Source organism: Alligator sinensis, unplaced genomic scaffold (genome assembly GCF_000455745.1).
Source record: "Alligator sinensis unplaced genomic scaffold, ASM45574v1 scaffold4_1, whole genome shotgun sequence".
In the NCBI taxonomy this organism is placed as follows: domain Eukaryota; kingdom Metazoa; phylum Chordata; order Crocodylia; family Alligatoridae; genus Alligator; species Alligator sinensis.
The window spans coordinates 3,404,619-3,415,067 of NW_005841887.1; the positions used below are offsets into that span (position 1 = coordinate 3,404,619).

Below are 10,449 nucleotides of genomic sequence, written 5' to 3' on the forward strand. Positions count from 1 at the left end.
AAGCGACCAAAACGCTGGCTTGCATCCATAGATGCTTCTCAAGCAAATCCCGGGACGTCATTCTCCCCTTGTACTCGGCCTTAGTGAGGCCGCAGCTGGAGTACTGTGTCCAGTTTTGGGCTCCACAATTCAAAAAGGATGTGGAGAAGCTTGAGAGAGTCCAGAGAAGAGCCATGCGCATGATCAGAGGTCAGGGAAGCAGACCCTACGATGACAGGCTGAGAGCCCTGGGGCTCTTTAGCCTGAAAAAGCACAGGCTCAGGGGTGATCTGATGGCCACCTACAAGTTTATCAGGGGTGACCACCAGCATCTGGGGGAACGTTTGTTCACCAGAGCGCCCCAAGGGATGACGAGGTCGAATGGTCACAAACTACTTCAAGATCGTTTCAGGCTGGACATAAGGAAGAACTTCTTTACTGTCCGAGCCCCCAAGGTCTGGAACAGCCTGCCACCGGAGGTGGTTCAAGCGCCTTCATTGAACACCTTCAAGATGAAACTGGATGCTTATCTTGCTGGGATCCTATGACCCCAGCTGACTTCCTGCCCTTTGGGCAGGGGGCTGGACTCGATGATCTTCCGAGGTCCCTTCCAGCCCTGATGTCTATGAAATCTATGAAAACTGTCCCTGAGCCACCTTCCAGTGAGGCTGCCTTCTTGGGCAAGTCCAATTGAATTTATGGGGATGAGAAATGTTGTTAGGTGCAGAAAAGTCATTTTGCACTCCCTTTCCTCCCCCCTGCGTTTCTTCCTTTCTCAACAGGAACAAAGCAGCTTGGCTCCACTGAAACGTTATTCGTGAAGCCAGTTATTATGACCGTTCTGAAATTAAAATCTTTTCAATCATATTTTGAGGCCCAGTCTGATCTTACAACCAAGTCAATCTAGACTAATTTCTTTGACTTCACTGAAGTTAGTCTGGATCAGTGATTCTCAACCATGGTGACCTGGTTGCATTGTTAGGCCCCTAGCAGGCATTACGCTTAAGATGCGATTGTCCAGCTAATCATGTCTTAAGTTGTAACCTGGCCACATTCATTCAGTTAATGATGCGATAAAACTGGGAATAAACCACAAAGTTATTACACATCAAGATGCTAATAAGTGTAATCACTTCTGTGGCTGGCTTCCATCTCACCTTAAATTGAATGTGCAGCCAGGGTGATCAGCTGATCGGGGCTTCCAGCCTCAGGGGTGCAACAGAGCCCTTTGTTCTGCTGTGCCCCCGAGGCTTGGAGTGGCAGTCGGCTGGTCGGGATTCCCAGCCTTGGGTGCATTGGAGCCCTTGACTCCAGTGCACTCCTGAGGCTGGAAGCACCAGTTGCCTGACTGGCTTTCTACGTGCCAGTACAGAGGGAGCCTAAGATCTTGATCCTGGCCTCCCCTTCACTGACAATTTGGCACAGTTTCCTGTAACTGCACCTCCTGCCATTCATGTGTATCATGGCAGAAGGCACAATTGTTGGGATTGCAGGTCAGATCCCATCGTGCTTTTAGCTGAATGCCTGCCAGGGGCTCTAGGTCTGCAAACCCCTACACCTGATTCACAAGATAAACCCAGAGATTTCTAATGGGAAACCATAGTGTTAAAAATGTTCTGAGCTATTGTAGACTGAGTTGCTGGCTGCAGAAGAAGTGCTCTGCAGGGTTTTTTTGTTTGGTTGGTTTTTTAATCAAAAAATGAGTGAAAACTGAGCTGGCATCTTGAGGGGCGACTTGAATCTAAAAAGGTTGAGAGCCACTGCACTAGATTACCATTTTACCAGTCTGGTCATTATGATAATTCAGATTAGTCTTCTGTGATTTTGCTTTTGGTCATTATTGATAATGTGTCCTGTTTTTCTAACTCTGTAGATTGAAAGGATACAAAATCCATACTACTGGAAGGCCTACCAGATAAAAAAGGAGGAGATGAATACCAAAAATGGCAACACAAATAATGAAAGACTTCTGTTTCATGGAACAGTCAATAACTCACTCACCATAATTAATTACAAAGGATTTAATCGCAGTTATGCTGGCATGAATGGTAATGTGTTGAGAGCTACTTGTTTTGAACAGGCATGGAGTGTATCCGTCTCTATATCTGTATACTGTATACTTGTGCCTTGTGTGATTATTGGCTCCTTTCTGTAGGTGCCGCAGGTGTTCTTGGTTCCAGTCACGGTTGAAGTTTTATCAAGTTAGCCATTTGATAGCTCCTTTCGTTAGAGCAACATTCCCCAAAAATGTGTGGCCCACTCCCTGAGGAGGGAGTGGAAAAGGTTTCTAGGGGAGGGTGCAGCAGATGAAAATAGCAAGGGGAATGGGCAGCGGCAGAAGAGAGATTGAGCAGCAGCTGGGGAATTGCTGGTAACTGGCAGCTGAAGTTGAGGAGCATGAGTGACTATAGGGTATAAAACCCCAAAGGTAAGGAAACACTGCACTAGAAGATTTTAAAGAACTTGAACGTGGCATAAAGTAAGAAAGTACCGTATTTTCTCACATACAACACAGCCTGGAGTAAGATGCAGACCTTGTTCTTGAGAAGTGGAATAAAGAAGAGATCTTTCCTTGTAGCAAGTAACTGAGTGGCAGCAGCTAGAGAGCCAGGCTTGCTGATTGTTCTGCTTCCTGTGGATCCCATGTGCTTTCCCTTTTCACCTGGCAGAAGCTTATATTGAAAAGGCTGCTGTTATTGTATTTCCTCACTTATAATGCACATCCCAATTTCCAGCAGCTAGAAAATACCATACTGCTCTTTCATAGAAAGCAAACAGAGGCTTGCCAGTGAGCCAGCAGAATTAAAAGTGGAACCTGGGTGTTTGGACTCCCAGGTCCCTGTTTTGGCCACGCTACTGTGTCCGCTTATGCATCTCTGTTGCACTTCAGGGTCAAGAATAAACTTAGAAGGTGACATACTGATTCATTATCAGACTTTGCTGTGGATAAGCATAACTTTCAGCTGCTTGAAAAGAGGAGAAGGAGTTGGTGCTTCAGCTCTCATGGTGCAGCTGTTAGGTCTGCCTGTTTCTGGCAGTGTAAGGATGTGGGCAGGCATAATACTTAGAACACTGTAAATTAACTTTAAACTCCAAGAGTCTAGCTGTTGATGCCACGTAAGAATGGTTTTAACTTCCTGGAATGTGTTTTCCCTGCGCTGGGGTTGAAAAACCATAGAGATCTTGTGGGGTGGGGGGGGACGTGGAGAAGTAGAGCATCCAGTGCCTAGGCCACCACAAGTAAGGGGCCACATAGCACTCTTCAGCGCCTGACAACCCTTCCACCCTTTCTCCTACCCCAAATTAGCCTGCAAGCCCTGGAGCAAAGGGCTGTAGCAGGGAGCTGAAATTTAACAGGCCCCTTTCCAGCAGGGGGGGTTGAAAAGCTGCAGACACTTTTATGAGGTGTCCGCAAAGCACGCAGCACCCTGGTCACCACAAATTAGGGGGCCATACAGCACTCCCAGCACCTGGCAACCCCTCTGCTCCCACTTGGATCCCAGTGAGTGGGGTCCATTTCCCATCTTGGGGTACAGGATGCTCCCAACCTCCACTTGTGCATCCTCAGTCAGGGTATCGCCACATCGATTTTTTGTAAAGTGGAGTTATGTTCTTCATTAAACTCAATCAGTCCATTTTGGGAAGTGGGAACAAATATTGCAATTTTAGGCTATGATGTCTGTCTTTTTCTTGGTGACTGGCTAGTCCAGGTCTTCAGACCTTGTCCTAATGCAATCCTAGGGAATTTCTGAGCACTGATCTGGATACTCTGCAACTCCCTGGTGATGGTTTGGCAGCAGCATGATCTGTAAGAGGTGACATGTTCTGCTTGTCACTTTTAGGAGTGTGCATGTGGACGCTTCTGTCCAGGGACAAACATGAACCAGTTCCCAATCAGTGACGTTCCGGGAACAGGCTAAGTGTTATGTCTGCTTGCACCGCAAGTCGGCTACAACGGTGTATCGCTGGAATGCTGAATGAAACGGGGTTCAAGTTGGAGCAGTTTTGCCATGTCCATATCCTTGTATTAGCGTGCAGGTGTAGCAGCTCCACTGTCAGAGTGTACGGGTATCATTGCAGACCAGTACCCTGGCTACCTCTGGCCCCACACTCCCATCGGATATGGGTCATAAGAGGAAATGAAAGCAATCGCTTAAGTCCACGCCCTCTTCCCCTTTAGCACGGATAATAGTTTTATGGCTCATATAATTTAGCCACTCATACTGCTGATCTCTCTGTGCTCCACAGGTAAGAATGACCCGTCTCCTTTTTTAACCATCTTGCTGTTATATTATTAGTTTGATCTGTTTCAACTCTCCTTTGCTTGTTCTGTAGCCACTTCTGATAACTCCTTGTGCTTACTACCCTCTTCCCCTTTGCCTTCCTTTTACATAATGGAGTTAAAAATCCTTGTTTTGCCTAGTATTTAGCTTTAGGTTATATCTGCTCTCCTTTTGGGGCATAAAATAACCTTCTGCAAGAAAAGCTTATCTAACATCTCTCCCAAGTAAATAATTGGTCTGATTAAGGTATTGCCAAACAAACCCTGCTTCTTCCAGCATTTCTAATGCATTTATCACACTTTAGGAAGCTTCCAAGGAGTCCAGTTGTGCTTGCTCTTAAAGTAACCCTATGACTGTAGCTGTTATTTCTACTGTTTGATTTAAAAAGGGCTAACTGAAAGCATCAAGAGCAGTTGTTGAAAAGATACCTATGAGATTTGTTAAGTTAACTCTTTGACTTTACAAAGGAGAATCATGGAGCATCACCTGATTTTAAAATTCCAGATTCTTCAAGGTAGTTTTCAGTTACCTGAAACAATGTCTAACCCCTCTCGGGGTGGGTGGGTGGGGGTGTGTGCGTGTGTGTGAGAGAGAGAGAGAGAGACCCTGTAGCCTGGCCGATGCAGCTGGCAGTCTTGGATTGTGCAGCTTGTGTTGAGCTTAGTCAACCCTTGAGGTCTACACAGCACCCTCAGATTTGTGTGGGCTATATCAGGACACATTGTTAGACAACTATTGCGGGGTCTCTGTGTTTTGTTCGTTCAGTTTCTCTGCTGTTCCCAGTGCCATCCAGTAGATAGGACCAATGTATAACAAATGTATTTAATCTTTTCCTTGCTTCCGTGGTTCACAGGCACCTGTTTTAGACTCAAGGCACCCTTTGGAAAATGTCAGTCCTTGCCTTTCACTCTTTTAACCACAGAAAATAATAGGAGTAATTCTTCTATTACAAAGAACTCAAATCCCACAACCGATCAGAATGTTTTTAACACTATATGGATTCCTATTTGAAGTCTCTGGATTTATCCTGTGAATCGACCTGTGGTACCCTGATTGAGAATCACTGCCTTAGTTGGAGCATTTTTACTTTTCATTAATTTCAAGGCTTCCATTTCTGTTTTAATTCAAACTACAAATTGGAATTTCTCCCTCTTCTAAACTTTTTTTTAGTTTGAAGGTCGACATGCTAGGTTTTTAACTTTTTTTTCAACTTTTTTTTTTTTCTGGGCAACGCAGTTGGTATTACTTGAATGCAAAAGCATTGGTCCTCTATTCTGAGCAAGCAGAGTCAGGGTGAATAATTCAATAACTCTGTTGGTATCTTAGACAGAGCAATAGTTTTCTGATGAAAGGCCCACAAGGAACTAATAATTTATAATTAATAATGATCTCTTTGGGGCATATTTATACCCATCTCTGCTGATGAGTTACTGTTTGTTTCAGCCATTTTCTCCAGAGATCTGAGAGAGAGAATGGATTGCAGGATAAGAAGCAGTGCCACTACTAGTCTAACCTTGGTAACACAATAATTACAAAGGGATGCAGAGTAGACCAAACCGAGGCAAAAAGTAACTTTCAGCAGCTGCTCCACTTTGAGAGAGAAACCTGCTAAGTCATAACTTGGTTCAATATTCTGCTTGATATTGATAAAAAGTTTTCATTGGCAACCTGGCATACAACTAATGCCGTCGTTCCAGTCTATAATACCCATTTGTATTGCTGATGAGGTTGGACAGAGGCTGCAGGCATTTGGGTATATGGAAAAGTGAAAGAGATGATGATTGCGCATGAAAAAAATCTTCAAACCTTTGTTTCTGATCACAGCTGCAAACTTCGGTAACGGAACCTACTTTGCTGTCAATGCCAGTTATTCGGCCCATGACACCTACTCTAAACCGGATGGAAATGGGAAAAAGTATATGTACCTGGCTCGAGTCCTTGTCGGAGCATATTGCAATGGGAAACGAGGAGATATCACGCCACCAGCAAAAAATCCCACCGATCCTACAGATCTGTATGACAGTTTGACGGACAACGCGAACAAGCCTTCCATGTTCATCATATTTAATGATATTCAAGCTTATCCAGAATATCTCATTACTTTCACCAGATAAATGTTCTTGGTTATGCACAAGAAGGGGTTGGGGAGGTGGGATGTGCAGCTTCTTTATTTGGTAAGATTACCTCAAAAACTACTGGCTAATAACAAATATGCAACGTTGGATGGTATAAGAATTGAACATCATAACTTGAAATGCTTTACGTTACATTTGAGTGTCCTTTGCTGAAGCAAAACTTTATACTAGCCAACAAAAGGACTACTTAAAAATTTCAGTCTCTGTAAACTGGTAACACAGGTACCCCGTGTGAAGTTTTAAGCTGAATGTCAGATAAATACTCTTCAGTTAGATTGCATGTCAGCCTGATGAAAACAGCTTTCCACTGTTCCCAGTCAAATTTTAACTGCTAGCCTTTCCTATGTGGAATTACGAACATGCAGAGCTAATAACGCCACAAGACTGGTAATAAATTGCCAAGTTTTTACAGTAGGGTTTGATATTACTATAAATCATAGAACAACTGTGCCTATGCCTATCAAGCCTTTAAATGAGCAAATGTCCAAAATGATTTTTATTTCTAATTGGCTTTTCTAGCTGTATCTCGAATGATGATGGCAAAATGTTGCACTTTTGGTTTTTTGTAATAAATGGCTGCTGTATGTTGCATTTTTGTCAGTTTTTTGTTCAGATGTAGCTGGTATTTCTTTTTATACATCTTTATCACATTTCAAAATGTGTCCATACGTTTCAAATCTGTAAAGTCTTAAATCGAGTTTTGCTTTTAAAAGCATTTTTGTCATAGCACTGTCCCATATTGCACTGATTACTACTTAAAACAAAATGACACTGGAACTGTACATACCAGCAGTTGCATATCCACGATTCCATTCCTCCACAGCAAACAGCACAAACGCTTAACTAACACACAGTAGTCTTTTTGAATTTGTAGAATTGAGCCCTTTGTGTAATTTTTTTAATGCATCTTTTTTTCATAAGCTATTACAGAAGCAACACTTATTCCAGAATGCAAGAGTTATAGCTATAGCGAGATAGTGGTGTAGTTCTGGAAAAAATATTATCTTGAAGATATTGGGGAGTTTTGATCCAGTGCAGCTGTGCCAGTGCACCAGGTTAACACAGGTAAGTCATACCACCACCTACCCAATTCATACCACTGTAGTGAATCTACACTGCAAAACTCCCCGCACCAAACAAGTCCTTAGAAAGTCCTGTATCACTGCTAAAAGTAAAAACTCCCACTCTTTTTTTTCCACACTGAAATATCGGTTTGTTGCTGTTTCTTTTTTAAGAGTTCATGTGCCTTACAGGCAGCAGGAGGAAATGAGCATGGGATGAAACTATTGCAGGGAGAAGTCAACTTGATACAGAAAAGAAACTGCTCCACTCTCAGCCTCACTTCGGACATAACACGCTAGCTGACTCTCAGTACTCTCTAGGGCCCTGATGCACGTACCTCTGTCTGCTCCAATGCGCCAGAAATCCAGCACGTTGGAGCAAACTTAATTAATAGCCTGCGGAGCACGCAAGCTGACACACCCAGCTCTGCATTGCATGCATTTGTATAAATAGTGAAATGCGTGTCAGCGCACAGAAAATGGCAGTGGTGCGCTTTTGATCTAAAACATCTTCAGTGTGTCTCCCTCTCCCCACCAGCCTCTCTCTCACCCACTGATTCCTCAATTTAAATCTTCACTGACTGCCTTTGGCCTCTACTATTCCTTCCATCCAGGAAGAGCACACACCAGCTGCAGACGCTTCCTTAGCCTGACGCGGGGTATTTGTACCTGAAAGCTTGCAAAGAAGAATTTTTCCAACTATTTGAGTTGGTTTAATAAAATGTATCTGATTTACCAAAAGAATCTTGTCTGCCTATGTCCATAGACCAACATTGCTGCAACCTATACCCCTGTAGGTTGCTTATACTTCTTTCTATATGCCCAAGTAGAAGGCAGCAAGAAACTGGCAAATGCTGTGAAAACCCTCTCCTACGTCACTATCTGCACTGGGCCTCTACTGAATGTTGGCTGCAGATTGTCACACTGCATAGTCCTGAAAAGTGCATGAACAGGGAGAGGGATGAGACTATTCCAACAGTGTTTCTAAGAGAGCTGGGTGGCAGGGTAGACTTGGGATTGTGTCATGACATAGCAATATCCTATTGAAGGGGCATTTGTCTGCGATGGCTCCCTGTAGACCAATTGCAAATTAAATAACACATAACCAATAATAATGAACTCCCCAATTATTCTTCCCTTCCCTTTCCAACTAAAATGCTACTACTGTTTTTTCTATTTTTTTAGTCTCCCAACCTCCTTGCTCCAGCTTACAAACTCGCGGATAGTTTTCCAAATTGCAAAACTGACAAGGCAAATGTTTGCAGAGAGCACAAAAGCTTTGAAGCCAGTTGAGTTTTCCTCAAATGAAAACTTTCTTCTCAAGTTTGTGATCTTGCCAGGTGCTTTTAGAGATGGCCAAAGCCACAGAGTTGATTTTAATTGCACACTGCTTTACTGGGCTTGGCCAAAAGTGCAGCATGCGCTGCCCTCCTGACCCCTCGTGACCCTTGTCCATCCTAAAATGCCTACTCTGCAATTCAGCAGTATGGGGGCAATTTGCATGGATCTCCTCCAGCCAGCTTTCAATTAACTAGCTCAAGTATCAACAAGTAGCCACAACAGCCAGGAGCACAGGGCAGACTGCAAAACTCACCTGGAACCTACCTTAAGACTGCGGTGTGTAGGTCCACATTGGGCACAGCTACAGGTGCAATTAATGCAATGCAATAAACTCCAGCTCATGTCTTTCAGGAGTTTATTGCTCCTGCGTGCCATGTTTATATGTTGAGCCGTGCAAATGTGGAGGGCACAGCAGTCCTGGCTGGCAGGGGACCCAGGGGCTCAGCCTGCTAGCCCAGAGCTGCTCCAGCCCAGCTCAACGTGCTGCAGAGGGACTGGCTAAGGCATGAGGATGCGGGGCAGGCAACCCCCATGCTGAAACCCCCTCCTGTCCCAGCCAGCCCTGTCAGCATCTACACGTGCATTGCTGTGCACTAAAAAACACCTCCGTCGGATACTACTTGTGTATTCAAGTACTAACCTATGGCAGAGTTAATTAGTTTACTGCAGCCTAATGGGCACATGTGTAGATACAGTGACTTTACTGCAGAGCTAATTAGGCAACTCCACAGTAAACGTCTCATGTAGATGCGCCCACTGAGTTCTAGGCAGTTGCAATTAGTACTTGAACTGTCCAGTTTAAAGCCAATTCAGATATGTCTACACAAGCTGTCTTTTGGATTGCAGTGTAAAAGTACCAGAATGGCTTGTCTACAGAGGGAAATTACTGTAAAGCAAATCAGGGTATGAATGAATACAGCATTAGCTCCTCAGAACTAATGTCTAGCATGTGCAGTCTTAGCACAATGAACTGGGAGGTAGCGTTCTCCACTTCAAAGTGTGTGAAATGGGAGGAGAGCCAAGAGGATTGACTTTTTATTTGGACTTCCAGTCCTCTGGATTGTCATTATCATGAACAGTAAAACTTTAATTTCAGCGCGGCTGGAGCGCTAAGCTGCCGAGACTGCAGCTAGAAGGTAAGGTTCGGACAAGCCAGAGCTTTCAATTTCTGCAGGTTTTCAGATTTCTTATTGAAGTAAACGGTTCTCTTTTACAAAGAGAAGGCTTTGCTGAAGATCAATCATTTTCTGTCAATGAATTTTGGTAGCTGTTACATCAAGAAGATGGACATCAGATTTAGCAGGGAGAATGGGACTTCCTTATTTTTCTCAGGGCTAAATGATTCTCTGCAAGCTTCTATGTTTTCTAAGCAATGCTGATTTTTCTTTCTATGCATCTCAAGAAATAACCCTTTTGAACAGACCAGAGCACAAAAACAACTTGTGACATTTGGCTGCACCAAGAGCACTGAGCCTATTTGTCTCTCTTTTTCCTCCTTACCTTTATTCCTATTTCCACTGCTACTTTCTGCTATCCCTCAGGAAATCCCATCCTATAAAATCTCCTTCCAACATCTATCCCACCACTTACCTCTACCTGGCATTGTGGCCCCATGCATCTGTTTCTCTTATGATTTAATTAGTCTCTTGA

At 43.8% G+C, this 10,449-nt stretch overlaps 1 protein-coding gene across 1 annotated transcript in view; it reads left to right on the forward strand.

Annotated features, from left to right (window-relative positions):
- The window catches only part of PARP14 (poly(ADP-ribose) polymerase family member 14), a gene marked incomplete at its 5' end in the record, with an annotated part of 77,376 nt that extends 69,765 nt beyond the window's left edge, over positions 1-7,611 (forward strand). Inside the window, 2 exons of the mRNA XM_006017906.3 lie at positions 1,853-2,027; positions 6,087-7,611. Coding sequence (XP_006017968.2) covers positions 1,853-2,027; positions 6,087-6,376 — 465 coding nt within the window. The remainder of the gene's footprint in view (positions 1-1,852; positions 2,028-6,086) is intronic.
- Between the last annotated feature and the right edge of the window lie 2,838 nt (positions 7,612-10,449).